At 34.9% G+C, this 20,970-nt stretch overlaps 1 protein-coding gene across 1 annotated transcript in view; it reads right to left on the minus strand.

Annotated features, from left to right (window-relative positions):
- The window catches only part of LOC149067738 (uncharacterized), a 35,733-nt gene that overhangs the window by 11,122 nt on the left and 3,641 nt on the right, over positions 1–20,970 (minus strand). Inside the window, exons 4-18 of the mRNA XM_089252173.1 lie at positions 19,941–20,030; positions 18,919–19,028; positions 18,573–18,683; positions 16,964–17,048; positions 16,698–16,765; positions 16,506–16,565; positions 16,268–16,404; positions 15,509–15,638; positions 14,052–14,168; positions 11,954–12,112; positions 7,904–8,048; positions 6,395–6,495; positions 4,846–4,907; positions 3,427–3,541; positions 653–2,674 (exon numbers count right to left, since the gene is read on the minus strand). Coding sequence (XP_089108299.1) covers positions 653–2,674; positions 3,427–3,541; positions 4,846–4,907; positions 6,395–6,495; positions 7,904–8,048; positions 11,954–12,112; positions 14,052–14,168; positions 15,509–15,638; positions 16,268–16,404; positions 16,506–16,565; positions 16,698–16,765; positions 16,964–17,048; positions 18,573–18,683; positions 18,919–19,028; positions 19,941–20,030 — 3,512 coding nt within the window. The remainder of the gene's footprint in view (positions 1–652; positions 2,675–3,426; positions 3,542–4,845; positions 4,908–6,394; positions 6,496–7,903; positions 8,049–11,953; positions 12,113–14,051; positions 14,169–15,508; positions 15,639–16,267; positions 16,405–16,505; positions 16,566–16,697; positions 16,766–16,963; positions 17,049–18,572; positions 18,684–18,918; positions 19,029–19,940; positions 20,031–20,970) is intronic.

Raw genomic sequence — 20,970 nt, forward strand, 5'->3', positions numbered from 1 at the left:
TATATTACAGAGAGTCTTTTTAGGATGATTCACAGCTCCATCAAATTAGATAGATAATTGAAAAGATCTTATCTTGCAACAGATTTAGGCATAACTGGAATGACCCAGGTTCTTGAAGCCCTCAAAGCAAATGTTGTGGTGTCTCTGTACCTATAGAACAGTTTGAATGGATGTTGGATGTATTTACAGAGCTCCTTGATGTGCAGATAGTGAGCTGACAGAAACTGTTTCCCACGATGCTAGCTGTTAGGCAACTAAAAGACTTCAAATTAGGGCATGACAAGTAAAAAAAAAAAAAAAAAGAGTTTTAGCACTAACCAAATTTTTTTAGATATGAGAAAAGCATATTTATTTTCTGAGAAAGATGATTAAAAAACCGTTAGTTTGTTTTTTTAAACTCCTTGCATACCAACTAATAAAACAATGTATAAACTTCAGCATTTATTATCCTGGAGAAACCGCGAGACACCCAGGCTAATTTATTATCCTATTTATTATCCACCCATTTATTATCCTAAGAACCTCATTTTGATAATCACATATGGAAAGTTTTGGGAACCAATACGTTTTTTTATTTGCTATGGCAAGAGGGATTATCAAGCCTGCCTTAAATAATTATGAACGAGAATAGAATCAGTAATAAGAGAGTTACCTTCTTTTTTGGAGAACGTGACATGCCATTTCTTGGATTTAAGCAAGATGTTTTTTCCGATCCAGTCATTGATTGTATTGATAAATTTTCTTTCCCATCTACATTCCGCAGTTTTATGTTTTTCTCCAGTTCTTCGATTTTTTGCAAAGCGCTGTGGTAATCTGTTTTTAGTTGAGAATATTTCGTTTCAGAATCTGCAAGAATGTGTTGTAGTTCAGTAACTTTAGAAACTTCCAGACAGAGAGCTTCTTCTTTTTCCTTGATGTAACCAGACAATAACGATATTTTCGCTGTAGATTCTTTCAACATTTCGTGAACTTCCTCTTTGGAAGACTGTTTATATTGCTCGCGCAGATATTTTATCTTTTCCTCAAATTCTTTCTTATGTTCCTCAAGTTTTTCTCGCGTGGCACGATACCGCTGTTCAGCAACTTCAAGTTTTTTCCGTTCATCTGCCAGAAGAGTATCCAATTTCTCCATGGCACTATTCATCTCGGACACCTTGGACTTTTCTTGTTCTTTCAACATCTTTATTTCAAATCTCAAATTTTCAATCTGCAAATGAGACTGCAATTCATATCCTTGACGTTTCTGAGTTAGTTCTGAACACTGTTCAGTCAAATTTGAAATTGTATCTTGCTGAATTCGTACTTGGTTCTGCAAGTCTTTTTCCAGTGCTCTTTTATTAGAATCCCGAGATCTAGCATCATTTATCAGCTGCAGTTTGAGCTGCAAAGATTCACACTCCTTGCACTTTTTATCTAGGGCTTCTTTAAGGCTAGATATCACTTTTAGAATTTCACTCTCATAGTTATCACTCAAGCGAGCGGCAGATTCCTCAATCTTGAGTTTTTCAAGCGCTTGATTTCGAATGATTTCATCAACTTCCTGCTTATGTTTTGTCTTCAGGGCAAGCAGTTCAACGTTGTACTTGTTTTCATAACTTACTTCAATGGCAGCAACCTGTTCCTCATGCAGCTTCTTTATCTCTAGACTCGAACTCTGCAACTGAATGGTCATTTCAGAAGCAAGTTCAGACAGTTTTCTGCGGTGCTCATCGTTGAAACTGGAAATTTTTGCCTTCAGTTCTTCGTTTTCACTCTCCAGAGCCTCCTTGTGACTCTTCATCGCATTAACCACTTCCTCATACTGTTTCTTGTCAGACTTCAGAAGATCTATCTGTGCGATGTCATAACCAGATATGAGAGCCACATCTTCTTGAAGCTTTGATATCTTCAGTTCATACTTATTTGTAACTTCATTGAATGAATCAAGCTGTTGCTGTTGCACAGCTAGGAGCTTAAAAGCTTGTTCAGCTTTCATCTTGAAAGTTTCAGCACAATCTACAGCGACTGAATATGATCCGCAAGTTTTGTTGAATCTGATGCACAAATCACGGTATTCGTCTTCTCTTTTCAATAGCCTGTTACCCAAATCCTCAATGCATATGGTGGCTTGATCGAGATTTGCCTCTGTCTCTTTGCATCTGGCCCGCAAAGAGTTAACTTCTTCCTCAAGGCTACTAAGCCTGATCTTATTCACTTGAATAGTGTGTTCAAGCTCAGACTTTTTGTGCTCACACAAAGCAGAACATTTCTCAAGAGACTCAGAATTCTCTACGTTTTTTTCATCAATGTCATCACATTGGATTTCTTCTGATTTCAAAAGAATGGTGTCAACAAATGCAAAGTTCTCTTGCATCAACGCATTCAACTCATCGATTTCTTTTTCCAACAAACTAAAAACTGGTTTGTCACTGCAATCAACCAAATCGGATTCCTCATGTGTGGTTGGACTTTCGACAAAGTTCTCAGATATTGATGTTCTACATGAACTAACAGATCCAAATACTGAAACTTCCTCGATTGAATCTTTAATTAATTTTGTGGTTTCGACGAAGCAAGGACTGACATCGGAGCAAAAATTTTGTTTTCCCAGCTCTCTCATCTTTGATAACTCTGAGTTCTCTTCTTCTGCTTTTCTGAGTCTGCTTTCCAAATCTTGACAGCGTCGATGTAATTCCTATAAATGTTAAGAAATTCTTTTCAATTATTGCTTTGAATCTAACTCAATTTAACAAAAATAATAATAATAATTACGTAGCATCAATCAGATAATGAAACACAATAAAATGTCTTCTGATAAAAATTTAAACTCTATTTCAATATTTATCATAAAACCTTACGAGAGAGAAGAACCTTACGCAAGAGACTAATTCAGGATCTGAGGATGATGTCACTCTCCGCTATCCATACAAAGGTTTTTAACAGCTGGCTAATTGTGAAGATATATTTTGGAAAGAGAGAAAATTCAACTGCTCTTGCGGGAAATCGAACCCACATCCTGGGTTAGCACCCTAGACCACTCTAGCTCCAAGGAAAGATTGAGATATTCATTGCCTTTGTAGTCTAATGGTCTAGGGCGCTCACCCAGAAAGTGAGAGGAGAGTTTGACTCCCCGCAAGGGCAGTTGAATTTTCTCTTTCCAAAATACAGCTTCGCATTAGCCAGCTGTTAAAAACCTTTGTAAGAGACTACTATTAAATCAAGTTTTAACAGGATAGTCTCATATGCGATGTACAAGATAATGAATTCATTCTTTTATAAAATATAGGTTGACAAGATTCACATGAAATGAGAAATAAATTAAATGCATCTCCACGAAAATTAATTCAAAAGAAATAAAATATTTTTAATGTGTCATTAATATTTTTAAAATATTTCATCAAATATTTTTAAAATATTTCATCAAATATTTTTAAAATGTCACCAAACCTTAGTGTCCAAGGATTCTTGTGGTTCATCCATAGCTCGAGATGCTTCTTTCTCATACATGGTGAACTCCCTGAGCTCCTTCAGTTCCTTTTGAAGTTTCATGTTATGCAAGGACCTGAAAAATACGATTCCTTGAAAGTTATTTTTCAGTTAAGAATTTAAATAGTCGACCTCTGTCATAACACATTTTTCATTGCTTTTTATTTGTTTTTCTTAGCATTTCTCCTAAAAAATTCCTAGAATTAGCGCTCATTACATTAAGGCAATACAGTAGAGCATCCAGTATCTGAATACCGATAAACATTGGTTAACCGAAAGCGTTTCAGTCAGCAAATTCCAGCGTGGCCCAATCCCTTGGGGTAATGTGCTTATATCCCCCATGGGACAGAGCCAGTTTATCGGGTCATGTATGGCACTAAAGTCACAAATTTGAATTTGTGCACCATGTAGAAGTTCCGCTAGCGGTCACAAGTGCTCTCCCTAAATAATATAAATCATACATTCCCCAAAGTGATACAAAATATATAGTTTTGTGTTTAATATCACTGTTTCTTTGGTTCATAGTGAGCCTACATATGATACTAGTACAATTTTTTTCCCATGAATGATCGGTTATCCGAAAAATCAGTTATTCGAACACCACCAGTCCCCAGTTGTTTCGGATAATCGATGCTCTATACAGCATCTTCCTGTCATTCTATTGATACCTAATGTTAAAAAAAAGGATTTATAAACAGAAGTTTGAAGCTCCTCATTGGCAACCTGTATATGCCCTTTAAAAAAAAATTTCCCCATGAAAATGCTGTTTTTTTTAACAAAGCTTAGGCCTACTTCAATTTTTAATCTTTACTAAAATCAAGGATGAAGGTGATTCGGATAATTTATAAATTGTTTCATAATGAGTATCTAGGAATTCGGAATGTGAATCTGTTTGAAGAACAACTCACAACGAAGCACATTTCGAATCACCACTGACACTTGCTGTATAGCACTGCATTTCTCGCCAAGGGTTATTTATACCCAATATTTGGTAATTTTGCTGACAATTGTCAACATTTTTGACGAGAATCTGTAATGTGCTGTATTAATGATCCCAATTTTTAACATTTTTATGATTAAAAATATGGTCGCCCTCATCATTACAAAATAAGATCTTTGTGCACAGTATTTGATTGCATCTGATTGTATTTTTCATTGAACAAAAGTTTTGAAAACGTCAACTTCGGTTACAACAACAAAATTTCATGGAATCTTTGATGTCGTTATAACTGAGTTTAACTGTATTGCAAATAGATGGAATTCATTAACAATTTATGATTCGATACAGTTTTACTTTTGAAGAGAGAGAGAACCACCATTCATCTAATCAGTGTTACTAAATGAAAACGGTAAAGGTAAAATGAAAGAACAACTGCTTACATATAGCCCAACTGTCTGACAAGAGTTTTCAACTTCCCTGCCAGTCTTTTGAAAGCATCTTCCTGAAAATATACCTTTTATCAAGTTCAAATACAGTAAAAGTCTGATATAACAAGTATCTCGTTTTAACAATTGATTGCCAAAGAACTGATGCTTAAGATACAAAAATCATTTGCTTATCATAACAAAATTCTCTAAAATACCAGTTTATTCTTTCTCTCTTTAACAATTAACCAATTATGGATTACTATTGCTCATCATTGTACATGCTCTTTTGTAAAAATGATATTAAGAGATACATTTTACAATGGATGCATAGAAAAATCACCCCCCCCCATCCCTATTCTTAGGCCTTCCCAACATATATACGCAACAGTAATAATCCCCCCCCCACTTCCGGTGACTGACAGACTACGATCATCTTTCATTGTCACAACTTATTTGATCATAACTTGCTGTTTAAAGTCATCTCCGAATGGCTGGACAAATGAGACATGGAATTGAAATTTATAATCAAATGGTCAGTTGCTTGAATGGTTTTGAGAAAAAGAAATACAATGCAAAAAAAATTCTAGAGAATCAACATCTGTCAGTGCAAGAACCAATTTCATGGCTAAAGTCATGTTAATTCACTAATATTAGAACAAAATGATATAAAAGGCGGGTTATAATTCAGATAAAGCAGGAATTTCTCCACAATTTATTACCAGAGAGAGAGAGCGCGGGCGAGCAAAACATTGAAAATTGCTTATAAAGAGAAGCTTGTGAAATTGACAAATTTTCCTGTGATTGTGAGCTCTCGTTATAACAGATTTCTACTGTATAACATACACCAGATATGAACAAAAATAAATTTAAGCTCTTTGTATCACAAATTTGCCAAGAATCACTTTGCTTTAAAGTCATGTTTGGGCTACCATAGAGATGAGCATATTCATGCCCAATCTGAATACAAATACAACGCCACAACAGGCAAAATGCCCAACAAGGTGGCCAATAAAAAGGTGCCCATAACAAATGTGGGTGTCGTACATTTCTAAAATACAGCCACCAAATTAAAAATGTAATTATAAAACTAAAGACTATATATACACGATAAAACATTATAGTGCCCATAAAATATATTTATGGGTGGCTTATTGTAAGTATGGATAGCTTCTCGATTTACACCAACATGTTATTGTATTTCTTTTTGAACATGTCAGTTGTGTAAGAATTTACTGCACCAGGCGATAAGCTATTCCATTTATTAACAACCCTGATACAAGACAGTAGATCATAGTTTTCCAAACTTTTTGTTCCATCGCCCCCTTCTTCAGAATTTTTTCTCTCATCGCCCTCTTACTCAAGTGAACCCACAGGATCCTATATTAAACCTGTAGCTTTTATCACCCCCCTGGACCATTCCATCGCCCACCAGGGGGCGATATTGCCCACTTTGGGAAACAATGCAGTAGATAAAAAGAATTGATAACATTGAAAAATACAAAACATCTTAATTTATGAACAAATATTGAATTATTTCAGAAATAAACATCATAAAACCTACTTCTGTTTGCACATAGGAGTCTACATACACTTTTTCAGACACAGGCGACTGAGTCAACGACAAACTATCAGTTGATGACTTCCTTCCTTTCTGAATGAGATCTAGTTTATCAGAAATTTTATGACATAAATGAATAAAATATATATCTTGACACAAGAACATTTTAGAATGACTTATGGTTTCTCTTTAAAATGGCACAATCGTTGATACTAATCACAGTTTCTCTGTTTTATACATACACAGTAGGCTAAAACGTTGTTACAACAAACTTGGGAGAACCAAATACATTACTACTTAATTGCCCATACAGCTTGTAAACATTAATCTGAAGAATTTTTAAAAAACCAAATAAACTATCTTTCAAAAAAAGAAAAAATATATATTTTACTGTACTTACAATGCAAGCTTAAGAGGGAAGCATGATCTGGGGTTGTTTCTGGACTAAGGTAAGCAATAAAGAAAACTCTACTGAGTACAATCAACGCTCAATTTTGCTAATATCAAATTTACGAATCAAGACATTTTTATAAATTAGTTCTCTAGTCCAAATGGTATACAATTTTTTTGAATGTCTATTTATGCACTTTCGATTTTATGTGAATTAACTAATTGTTCAAGTATATTTGAGTTCGTAAAAACAAATGTCAACTGTATTTTAGTATTTGCTGAGACTTTGACTCATTTTTTTTATGAAATAGTTTTTCCCAAAGTGGGAAATATTGCCTCCTGTGGGGCGACGAGATGGTCTGGTAAAAGCTATAGATACAATACGGAATTTTATAGAGGTTGGCTTGACACGGCCGTGACTGTACAATCGACTGTACTCAATACAAGGCCAACAAAGGTAGAGAGATCACATGACTTTATTGGTCGGACTTAGGGGATATATTCCCTATGTTTATCCCCAGCACATCAGATGGAATGTGTCACGTGACCAAACACATCGAGTAAGACATGCCAAGGTCGGATGGATGTCATGTGATATGCTTCATTGGCCTTGGATTGAGTCATCATGACTTGAGTTTGGGAGCGATGAGAAAAAATATTTCTGAAGAAAGGGGGATGATGTAACAAAAAGTTGGGGGAAACTGGTCAATAACAATAATGCCAAAATGCATTTCTCTCAAACTGTGAAAAATGTAAAGAAAGTACTAGTCATCATTTGGATGCTTGAATTGTCATCCACTAAGTTTCCTGTTAGATCCAATTGAGAACTTATGGAATTTATAATAGAGGTGGCAGAGGAGCCATTCCACTCTTTTCTTCACCCCCCCCCCCCACCAAGGATGTTGATGAAATCATGATTGATGCAAACAACTTGGCTGAAATTAAATGTTAGGATATTGTATGACTTCAAAAAATCAATGCTATCACAAACGCATGTTAATTTTTTTGGTTAAAAAAAGCCAATCCAATCTTTCTTCTTTTTTTTTCAGTCAGAAGCAGTGCACTTTTAATTATATTTAATCTAACAGGAAATCTATATCACAAATCTTATAAATTTCTCACCGTTATTACTGCTTGGACTGAAGCTGGGTTCCTCTTGAACTGATGGTAAGGGATTAAAAAATGATATTGTATTCTCTTGATGGTTTCTCAGGCGACTTTTATGGCCAAGTGCACCAAAGCAAACAGTTTCACGTCTGACTTTTTTCTGTGTAAAAAACAAACAAAAAAAAAAATTATAAAAAAAATATTTAATGTCAATCATCAACAGCAAAGAAAAGTGCTTTAGAAATTTTGATAACTTTGATAGGTGCTTGCAAAATAGAGAAACATTTACAAATACAAATACAAATACAACGCCACAACAGGCAAAATGCCCAACGGGGTGGCTGATAAAAAGATGCCCATAAAACCTATGCCCATGTAACCTAATTTTGAACCAAAAACAAGTAATGCCTTAACTCAGTGTTTCCCCTAGTGGGCGATGGAAAGGTCCAGGGGGCGATATAATTTACAAGTATAACATGGGATCCTATGGGTTTGGCCTTAACCAAATTTATTTTTAGGAAATATATTTTCTAGCACGCAAAACTGAAATGGGATGAATGGGATCTAGATACGAGTTTTTATAATAAGTTTAAGTATTAGCTACCATGCATATTTATGGATTTTTATTTTCTATTTATGTTGGATCTTTGCACAACAGTCTTCAAGTTGGCTTGAGAGTATTTAATTCCTTCGCAAGTTCCACTTTTGATCTAGAATTCTTGAAAAATCCTCCCAAAGTTCCATCTTATATTTCAAAGGAAGGGCCTTTCTTATTTTCTTGACATCAGGAACAATGGATTTGATACAATCGGCTATCAAAGCACAACCAAAGAAATTCTACTGGAAATGACCTCACATTTGTTTCTTATTAGCAGACCCATACCCTCACACACCCCAAAGTAAAATGTTTTTCATTGTTCCTTAACGAGCTCTCAGTTGTTGGGAATGTTTTACTATGAAAATTCCCATCACAGTGTTTTTTCACACTTTTCTCAAAATCCTTCCCAAGAGTGTCTGTGACATATGTCACAGTTTTCAGCACATTCTGTTTTGGGAGCCCTCACAAACATCTTTTTTTCCAACATTTAATAAATAATGCAGGAAAAAAAGCACATGTGTGAGTGGTGGGAAAGCTTATAAGGGACATCAAGTATGGTCACCTATAAAAAAATTAGAAGTACAGTAAAACTTTGATTAACCATCACGTCCAGATCAGGACTGTGACGGGTAACTGAATAGATGGATAACAGAAATCTCTTAATACATATGTACAGTATCATGATTTTACTGTGCGCTTGGAGAGAAAATGAAAAGAAAATCTTTTAAAAGTGGATAAAGGCCCGTTTACATGCAGTAAGTGATTAAGTTGGTAACTAAATTTTAAGTTGCCAAGTACGATACAATGTATGCAGACGATAAGGGCCGTTTACACGGCTTTAGTTGGCAAGTGCACAAATGCTTTAGTGTGGTTAAGTGAAATAAAAATGGTTCTATTTTTTCTGGTTAAGTAGACCTATGTGCATGCGCCAGTGGGCATGACCTGCTGCTCTGGAGGGGTCTTTTTGCTCTCTCACGGAGGGGTTTATTTTGATCTCAAGCGTGAACCTGTTTATGCTCCGTCTTCTCCTACCGTTTCGCTAGAATTCCATGGAAATACAGGATGGGGAAAGGGGCCATAGGACATAACCTTAAAGTTTGTTGAAGAATATCTTTGCCCCATGGAAGTTTGGTGAACCATAGAAATGAAAACTACCTTAAAAAACAAGTTAAAAATTAATCGATGTTGGAAATAGTAGAAACTGTGGAATATTCAGTCGATGTGCTGCCAGGAGTTGGAAGAAAATGAAGATTCAAAAATATATCGAGTGCTGTGTGGAAGATTTATTATATATTAAAAAATTTAAAACTTGATGGGGGAATATTTCTCTCAATTAGGACGAATTTGCTGTCATCTATTGTAAAAATATATAATCAAATATTTAACAAAGATAGCATCTGCATTAAATCTAAAAAAATAATAAAATTTAAAATAATTTTTATGTTTAATGAATTTTTATTATTTAATTTTTACCCCTTAGAATTTCCTACAAACGCCAAGAATCTTCTCCCATAATCTTTTCAGCTTACATAATTTATCTCCTCTATAACTTCGATTAAAATATCATATAATCAATATTTACGTCAGTCTATAATATATGTTGTGTATACTTTTTTCCCCCCTTGTATAAGTGAAAGTGAATAAATGTATTCTTCAAAAAAAAAAAAAAACAATGTGGCTCTGATCACACTATTCGTTAGTTCTACCAGATCATCTTCATCCATTGTTGCGGAAGCTATGAGCTTTGAAAAAAAAAGGTCTTTGAATGCCAGATATATAAAAAATCATTACTATTATTCTCCCGCAAGGTGCATCTCTCTCCCTCCATTGATTCGAGTCGAATGTAGCGCAAATGCGGCAACTGCGCTCGCCTCCGTAAAAATTATCCAATGAGCATCTACTTACTACAGTCGAATAACGTTATAGCGAAAACCTCGTTTTAACAAACACTTTTCTAATCCCCCAAATAAGTTACTTAGGAACAATGCTAGGTAACCTGGAATTCCTTTATAACAAAATTTCATTTTAATGAGCTGATTCCTCCAGTCTCTTGGCATTCGTTATAACGGGATTCGACTGTACTTACTGTGTGGACACTTTTCTGAACAATCGGTAACTTAAAATTTAGTTGCCAACTTAATCACTCACCTTGTGTAAACGAGCCTTAATACATACATACATATTGTTTAATTTTACAAAACGACCGATATAAACTTCAATACAAGTCCAGCCCAGGCAGTGGTGACATTGAAAATAGCGTCCTTTATGTTATATCTCCTTCAAAATTTTTTGATGGTCATATTATCATCAGATGAAAACAAACCTTTGATAAAAGCATTTCTGTAATGTCACTTTATATTTTCAATTATGCCCTGGGCCATAGGCTGGATAAATGGAGTTGTATTCGCTGGGAGAAAGAGCATGTTATTTTGCCATCATCACTTTTGAGTTCACGAGAGGTGTGTGTGTCAGGGCATTGTACATTAACAGCAGTGCCTCTTGTGGCAATTGCTTTTCGGCCATATGAGTTCTAACTTGAGGCACAAAAATGTTGTGGAACCATTCTGGAAGAATTGTTTTGTTCATCCACATACTTTTTTGGGCATAACAGTTCACAAGCAATGCATTCATATTTCTATTTTTGAAAGCATGTGAAAGAGAAAAAAAAAAAAGAAAAAGAGGGCTCTTTATCCAACACTCAGCTAGTTTTCAACCCACACACCTCAATGAAACTTCTGTGTGTTAGACAGAAAACAACACTTCATTCGAAGAGAAAATTAAAATTGGAGTTCTTTGTCAGACAAAATTCAAAAATCTATTCCGATATAGGACGCAGCAAGAGATATTACCCTTTTTGACTTGATACACTGATGACAGTTGAAAGCTCAACAACGAATCGAGTAAAGTTATGTCCAATACAAACCTCAAGAATTCGAAGCTATAAGTTTTTGAATGAGCGAATGACTGACGCAACAAGTTTTGTATACCAAGACAAATTATATCAAGTCATTCGCAATTCAAAAAAGAAACTTGAAGCAAAAAATATATATATATTTCAGATATTTAATTTATTATGTACACAAAACATATGGCACAGTAAAACCTGCCAGAGACAGACACTATGAAATGGAAACTTGTCTTGAATAGAATCAAAAGATAGTCTCATTGATGATTACTGTTTTGATGTACACCTTTATAAAACAAAAACCTGTTAAAAACAGAATATTATTTTGTTCTCTTGACCTTCCATTTCATACAGGTCTCTTCTGTGGATAAGAGGCAGTGTTAATATAAATACTACTACTTGACCATACATGCACATTCTTCTGCAAAATTTCTAACAAATCCGTACATGCAGGAACGCTTTGTGTGAGTGTGTGTATATGAGTGGCCCTAACATATTTATGTTGTTTTTGTTTTGTATTCTTGCTGATAAAAGAGAAAAAATAATGTAAATACTACATCACCATGAAATTGTTGACTGATGGTTCACTGGATTGAGAAACAATGAATTTTTCTTTCAGTTGCTCAATTTGATGCTTCAGAAACTCATTCTGTTTCTCTTTCTCTTGGAGCTCTTTTTCCAGTATTTCTTTCTTCTCGTCTTTTGCACTCTGTTGCATCGTCTACAAATGCATAACAAAAAATAAAAATTTGAAGGAAAAATAAACAAATAAACAAAGATTTTTTATTCGCCCAAAATGCTCATATTTATTAGAGATTATACATAATAAAGAAGATATCAATTATAAAGGTAAATGATATAAGGGAAAACTATCATAGGGTTCTTAACATGTTTCTACACACAGTGGGTGCAGTCTTCAGAGGATATATAAAGGATTGTGTGGCTAAACGGGTTATGAATTTGTGGTGACTCTTACACAGTGGCCATGAATCAGTTGATATAGAGTGCCGGACCTACAAGATCAGTGTACATCTGCTTCACATCTTGGGGATCACTATTAGCGTGATGTATGGCAGCAGACTTTGATGCTCCTTCTCTAAATTTATCAACAGAATCTGTTTGTTGAAGACAGCAGGTTGTGGCTCTCAAAGGGATGTATGACAAGCAGGAATTTTTAAAAATATGCAATGAGATTATTCACTTTCTTACTGAACACTACAGAAAGAACGGTATTGCAATTTGGGACTTTGAGAAAAGAGAAGTAATAATTCATTGGCCGATTTAGCTGACTTTTTCACTCACTTCAATAAATCAAATACATTAACAGATGGGTATGGCAAAAACATACGGTGAAAAAATATTTGGTTTTATTTAAAAAACTCAAAATTAAGATACGTAAAGTTGAAAGCGATTCTTTTTGTTTAAAAGTTTCTTTGCTAGATTAAAACATTGTTTTGGAAGGTGAAAAAAAAAATCACTTTTTTTCACCTTAAATAATGGTACATTTGCACCTGCTTGCTTCTATTCATGGACATTTTCCTAAATAACACACTGGCAAATAGCAGAAATTAATATACTAGATAGTTTTTTTTTTAATCTTGTTTCTATGAACAATAGAAATTTAATAAAAAATGATCCTATTGAAATGCAAGGCAGCACACGTATTCAAATGGGAATCTCAAAATTCGGATTTAGATCAATTCTAAGTGTTCAGTTAGAAATATTACAAAAACCAGCAAAGACAGCATTGCAAACACTTCTGACTTCACTACCACATACATTTGCAAAATGAAGATTTACGTCACTTTCATTGAAAATAAAAAAAACCAGAAATCGCTTGGATGGCAATTATGATATCAATAAGCGTAGTACTTTCAAAGAAAGAACTTCAGGTTCAAAACGGCACAACAAATCCGTCATTAAAAAATTGGCATGTCATTCAAAATTTTTTTTTTTGCATATACAGTAGGACTTCAGAGTTATCAGATAAAATGAATCAAATAAAGTTGTAAAAATTGTGTTTGTTTTTTGGTGAAAATTATGTTCACACAAAAGACTTTTAATAATACTCTTTTAATGTCTTCTGTCATCGAGCACTCTCAAATGCTTCATGGTGCTTTTAAAGCAACAGGTTTAAGACCTTTGTCTAGTCCAGAATTTTATTAAATTATTTGTATCACCCTTCCCTCAAAAAAGAAAAAGAAAATCCCACCACCTCTTTATACATAAGATCTAAAAATGTAACCTGAAATTTCTGATGCTCCTCCCCCATTCCTGTTCCGTCCCCCCCCCCCACAAAGAGCAATACTGGAGACTTTTTGAAACACTAGTGTAGACATTATCTGAACCAGCTTGTCGTGACTCGAAGTGTTTGAGAGCGCGACTTAAGTAGTTTCACTCTGTACCTAACTATTGAAATAAAATTATGAAAAGTTCCTTGGATAACCCAAAACTCAGTTAATCAAGGCTTGGATAAGAAGTGCTCTACTGCATTTCTTTTTTCAATTTTATTATTAGTTTTATTACTGCCATACACCGAAAGATCAGGAGGAAAAAAAATCAATCCAAATTTAGCCAGTAGACAGTTCACAACCGACTTCCATTACCTCAAAGTTGATTGGTTGAATAGGAAAATGTTTCATTACAAACTAATAACTCACCACAAGTTTTTCAGACAACATTCGTATCTTGTTAGCATATCTCTTTAACAAAGCTTGGTCTGTCCAAACAACATTCGCTGTGGGCTTGTTCTTTATTGTTTTTGCTTGACTTGCAAACTGAAAATAACATTTTTACAGAACATTGGTTGAAAACAAATTTCCAAATATTTTTGAATTTTTTGTTCAAAAAAAAAACTTACAGTGCAGTGAAGACTACTATGAAGATTACATAATTTCTACTATCTTCTCATGGTTTTAAAAGTACTATTTTTGGTCATTAAGGAAGCTAATAATTGCAAGCAAATAAAAGGTGTGCTCAAAAAAGTTCAGTGAATGGTCCAGTATTTAAAGAACAATGCGGGTTAGAAACATGCTCTTTCAGAAACAACTAAAGAATCGCTCCCTCCCCAGTATCGAAAGCACTAAGCTCAAGCAGAGTTGCGCAGGAAAACTAATAGAGCACATTGAGTGTGAAAGCTGATGTCTCAGTATAATGGAAAAACGTGTAAAGTCTTGCTACACAATAGGGAAAATTGCAATGGAAACCCATAAAATATCAATGAAAGTGTATGGAACAGAAGCAGTGAGTAAATGTGTTTACTCACATTTTATGACTGGTTCAAACGCTTCCTCGTCAGAAAGGAAACTGTGTATGATGAGCTGCATTCAGGTCACCCATTAATAGCAGAGATCATCGAACGAGTGCAACAGATTCTTGCAGATGATTGGTGGCTGACTTTAATAATGATAGCGGATGAATTGGGAATTAGCTAGGCCCTGCAGACTTTTTTTTTGTTTCTCCGGCTCAAGGAAGTCTTACACTTTGCAGATGTACCAGACATCCAAGCAAGAGTGACATCGTTCTGGTGATTCCAAAGAAAACTTTTGCTGAAAGTTGTCAGCAGCTTCACAACCGTTGTCAAAAGTGTATTGTAGCTAATAGAGATTACTTTGAAGGCCAAAAAGGTATTTTGTTTGTATTCTTTGTTTCCTTTATTTTCTGAGACCATTCACAGAACTTTTTGAGCACACCTTGTAGTTAGGGGCCGTTCAAGTATTACGTCATCATCGATGGGGGGGAGGGGGTTTCCGATTTGCTGACTTTTGATGACAAGGGGGGAGGGGGGTTTGAATAATGCTTATGTCATCAACCACCCCCTATGAAAATATGAGTTAGGATTCAGAGGGGCAGAGCTGATGACAAAATTTTGCTGACAAAGGGAAGGGGAGAGGGGGGGGGGTCAGCGTTTTGCTGACTTTTGCTGACAAGGGGGGGGGGTGAGCCATTAGTCAAAAATGGCTAAAAATTTGCTTACGTAATACTTGAACGGTCCCTTACAATCAATCTATGGCAACTAGAGAAAATCACTAGCACTTTATTCTTCCCCCAGAATCGTACAGCTATGGTTCAACACCATAGAACAATTTGAAATCAGCCATACTTAAATGAAACTTACAGTCAGTGTTGACTGAGTTGGTTCTAGCTGAGCTGGAGTGATTGTGCAAATTATTAAAGTGTGTGCGTTGCCACCCAAAGAATTCTGCAATATTCTTGTCAGACAGGAATTCCGGTAACTCACGTGTTTTCTGTAAAATGAAAGATTGCAATTTCAATGCAAATTCTAATTGCAAAAATTAATAAACGCAAGAGAATATAATTCAGGTTCTCACATATTGACACCACAACTAATTTATATTTGAAGTAAACTTTGTAATCTGCAGCTTCAAAATTCAGACTAATTCAAAAAATTCAATTTCTTTAGAAAAGTGATTCTCAACCCCAGGTGCAGAATAGTACTAAATACATTTTTAAAAAATCTAAACTCTGCGAATGATGGTATTTTGGTGAAAAATGATTTTATTGAAATATGAGCCAGCACACCTACTCAAACGGAATTTGAAAATTTTGATTTAGAACAGTTTTTGTGTTTATGCTTATAGTTGGAACTATTTCCAAAACTAAGAAAGACTACCTTCCAAGCACTTCTACCCCCTTTCCTTTGCAAAATGGGGTTTGCATCACTTTTGCTGATGAAAACAAAAACCATACATCATTTGAATGTAGGTGATGAGATATGCAGGAAACTATCTGAGCATTTGAAATTTGAACGAATATCAATCAAGTTTTTCCTTATGATTATTATGATTGCAGTGAGAAGCCAGAATGAAAACTCAGAAAACAATAATCACTACCAAGATTATTGAACAGTGGTTACCTGTCACCTTGGCTCAGTTGCCTTATCACAAGCGAAAGATGGGACAGTGATTTATTGATTCCAGTTCCCTCTCTGAATTTTCGCTCTTTCTCACCCATTTGCCCTGTCCTTTCAGATCCCGCTAAATCAACTAGATTCTTTGAAAGAAAAGAGGAGGAAAAAAACTTATTTTAGAGAGAGATTCTTCAAAATCAACAGGCAAGATATGAGAAAATGGTAGGAAAAACCTATCACATACCAACTGTGCGACATTAACAGCCCCATCTATGTCTGTATCTCTCAACCTACTTTCAACGATCTGCAGAGAGAATCATAATGTATTACAGAAAAGCGCTAGTGTGTTTATTTAGGTAATGAGGTTATCAGGTTCACAAAAAATATATTTCACACAAATAAATTTTCATCTTCAAAGAAAAAAATAATAATTTACCACACGGAATATTGCGTGCGATCTAGAGCTGTGTTCATTCATCTGAGTTTCAGCAACCCGTCTTTTTGCTGCAAATATGAAAGATATAGGAAATAATTTGTTTTATCAGCGGTGAATAGCTTGTCCGATAGAAAAAGTTATATCAACTGAAAATCGCAAAATTTAATCACTGAAAATCATAAGAGCTCATTAAAATGTCTTTGCGTATACCAATGAGAACAAAAACAAATAAATAGATTGAACCTCCAGCTTTGAGTGGAACTTACTTTCACCGATTTGCAATATCTTGAAGATGTCTTGCGATGTCTTTATTTCTTCTTCAGTCAAACTGACAACCGATATGACACCCTCCTGGGATAAGAAGTGAACTCATTACTGTTTTACTCAAGTAAACATTAACATATGTGTAGTACCATTAATTTTTAGATAATGACATAGGGCGTCTCAAAAGTAATGCAGGATTTGAATCTTATGACATCTTCCCCTCGTTTGACATATAGGGAGGACGAAATAATAGTACATAAATTGTGGTTTATAAAGATGCAGAGAGGCACATGAAAGTTTTGCGGAAGCTGCACTTGACATATATGTTGCATGATATAGCCACTTGGTTTTAGTTCATGAGCAATAGTTAGTTAAATCTTGCATGGGTACAGATACAGTTATGTGTCAAAATTCACAATTCACTGTTTCCTAAAATGCAGCAGCTGAATATACCACTTAATTTATCTACAGCCTTACTGAGAATCTTTCACCATACTTGTAATGTATTATAACTATTGTGATATGCTTCTGCTGAATCTCATCTAACTGAAATACGTATCCTACACTATACTGCACCAATGTTTATGCCATGACATTATATTTATCATTTTGTTTTGACTTACTGTCTTTTTTCTGCACACGGGGGGGGGGGGGGGAGAGCTAATTTGAATGGATTCTACAGTTCATTGCTGACTGGAAACAGCAGCAACATCTTTTTGTTTCTTCATGTGTCTCGCAAAGAGATTCATGCGTTAACATCTTGGTAAGGTAAACTTCCTATGGCAGCAATATGTTCTGCTGGCATCTTGTCACTTATTTTTTGTTGTACCTGCATATCAAGGAAGATTCTGACAAACATTTTATGGATATGGAACTCATTATACCTCTGAACAATCTTTGGTGGCAGTAGACAAATATCTTATTGAATGATGTATTTAAAATTACAGCCTTACTCCTCATGCTGTAAAGAAAAATGCCCTTTCCTCCTCCCAACTGAACAGATTTTCAGGAAAATTTATTGTGTAATAGGATAAAATGAAAGTCGAACACTCGTATTAAACCTGTCAGCCTTCCCTGTAATGCTGTAATGAGTCAAGCATTATGCACCAAATACACAGTTAATGCCAGGGCAACTAGAGGGGAACAAAGGTCGCAAACACCTCTAGCAGTAATCTTGAGAGGAAGGAAAATAATAACACATAAAAAAATTGTTTTACTTCAAAACACAAAGCAAAGAATACACAAACACTTTTCACAGAACTGTGGAGGATGGCCGGAACTGGGGGGGGGGGGGCTGAAAATTTTATGCGGGAATAAAAACTGTTACAAAAATATCAGATTTTACAGTGACGAAGGCAGCAAAATGATTTCTGCCCTCTCCTCACAGAAATTCTAGTTACAGGCTTGATATGGAGTTTTACAGTGAGGGAGAGATGGAAAAACCATGTTTATCTCAAGACAATGTTCTCAGACATGTTCATGACAAAAATCTTAGTTACAACCCTGGCTTGTGTGCCAACATGGATTGTTGAGTTTCATTAGACTTTAAATCAAGTGTATAATGTTTGAATGAATTTCGGCACAAAACTATAATATATTATTATCACTCACCATGTCTTCCTGAATCTTCAGACTTTTCCTTTCAGAGGCAAGTAAATCATAAACTTTTTCTTGATAGATCTCCAGGTACGACACACGCAACAAGAACTCTCTTTCTGCCATCTACATTTAAAAAAAACAATTAATTCACCAAGGTAAAGAAATATTCATAATCTAACTGGCGAGTGAAAAGCATGCAATTGAATAGAATTTCAGTGCATTTTAAATTCATGTTGATAATAACACTGTATCTCACTCTCCCTGAAACACATTGATTGCCTTCATTAAGATAAAATAAAAAGAAAACTTATAGCCTAAAATCAAATACTAAACACGAGGGGAAAAAATTGATACATACAAATTCGATGGCATTGAAAATATCATCAATAGCAGTGGGGATGATTCCATTTTCTCCAAGCATGGTATGTGTTTTGCCCGAAGATGTTTGCCCATAAGCAAAAATAGTTCCTGCGAACACAAAACAAAAATTATTATTCAAATAGAGAAAATGTGAGTTGAAATGAACATTCTGGGCAGAACACATGGTTTCTACTCCCCAAAACTTCTAAGCGCAAAAATATGACATGGAAACCAATAATCTTCTTTTAATGAATACAACATACTAAAAAAGTGCTAGTGTACTCAAAACCGCACGAACCAAAATTTCTCAAAAGATCTAAATTAGGCCCAAAACTGTCAAAACAATCTGCCACTATACACCTTAATATTACTTGGGAAACAATAGATTTATTATAATATAAATACAGTGAAACCGATGCCCAATGCAACAACTCCCTCTGCAATGATAATTTTCCACATCTACTTTGAAATTGCCTTCACCCTAATGTTAAACTCCTCTCGATACAATGATATTCTTTATTACGATAACTCCCTCTATAACAATATTTTTTTAGCTTTTCTGTTTCTTTCAATCTTTTTTAAAACTTTTTTTCAACGAGTTTCTGTGAAATCGGTTTTATTCTGTTCTTTCCTGAATGCTTGTTGTGGTGCTTTATCAGATTTTTTTCCACCACCCTCCAGCTACTACCACAGGTTAGCATTAGTTGGCTCTTTTTGGACAGTGTTCTTTTGGGTATTACCGACAATACTTTCTTGGGCACTGTCTGTTTGTCCCCCCCCCCCCATGCAGAAGGGACTTTCTCATTATTTGAGAATAGCAGCGCAATCTAATTGTTCGCTACTGTAGTTGTATATGGATTTTCTGACCACTACTTTGTACCTTTTGTGAGGGCTTATCACCTGTTTAGACTAAAGACGTTCCTTTTTGTTTTTTCTTCTCCGGGTACACTAATCCTAAAATTCCGTTATATTATTACTCATAGACAATATATATCAATAAAATAGAAATGAAACTCGTACCATGAAATCCATCCATGACTGAATGTATGATTGGTGCACATAGTTCCCTGTAGACTGTAGCATTTCCTTCGTTACAATCAAAAACACGATCTATAGGTAAAAAAAAGTTCATACAGAAAGTCAATACTCGCATATTGCGTAATTGCTCTCATTCAGAAGTTCATACCACGAAAAGTGAAATCTTCAGAATATTGCATGCAGAAAATATAACACTTGAAAAATAACCACTAAAGAAATTCTTCTTGCACAAGTGTTATGCAACCAATTGCACATGTTACTGCTTGTTTGAAATGAGAACCAATACCAAAACTTATTGTATTTATATTTCAAAACTTATTTGTAATGAAACTATGGTTATAATGTTCATAATTCGAGGCCTCGGCTGATTCTTATAGAGTATAATGTAAAAAAAAAAAAAAAAAAAATCATTGTTCATAATGTCACTGAAATCGTAATGGCCTTGGATATAACGGCAATTTTTTTGGCACTTTACTTCCATTTCCCCCCCCCCCCAAGAAATTCCTACAAAAAAAGTGTACTGTTTGCTTCGACAAAACTTGCTTTAATTCAAATACTAAAATCAGGGATGAATATAATTTGCATAATTTATAAATTATAAGAATCTCGCCCCATAATATTTTTTATTCCTCAAAGACCTGCTGTAGAAGTTTATTTCTAGCAAACAATAATTTATAGACAATAATCTGCAATTTTGCCAACGTTTCTGGCAAAAGAAAAAGCAATTTCACCAACAATGCAGGCAATATTCTCATGTTCACTTGTGTGACCCCAATTTCTTATATTTTTCCTTGATAAAATATGGTCACCCCTAATCATAGCGAAATATTTTTTTTCAAACATTCATCTGCATCTGAGTATATTTTTCACATGTAACATGTCTTTGAAAACATCAACCTCTGTTCCAATGACACCTTCTATGTTGTTATAACCAAGTTTGACTGCATATATTTAAAGCATGTTCTAGATTACAGCGAAAATTCTGTATAACTATATTACTCTACAGCCGTAA

Source organism: Pholcus phalangioides, unplaced genomic scaffold, assembly GCF_987345545.1.
Source record: "Pholcus phalangioides strain wild (caught in Gottingen) unplaced genomic scaffold, Ppha-v1.0 ptg000028l_1, whole genome shotgun sequence".
NCBI classification, from domain to species: Eukaryota; Metazoa; Arthropoda; class Arachnida; order Araneae; family Pholcidae; genus Pholcus; species Pholcus phalangioides.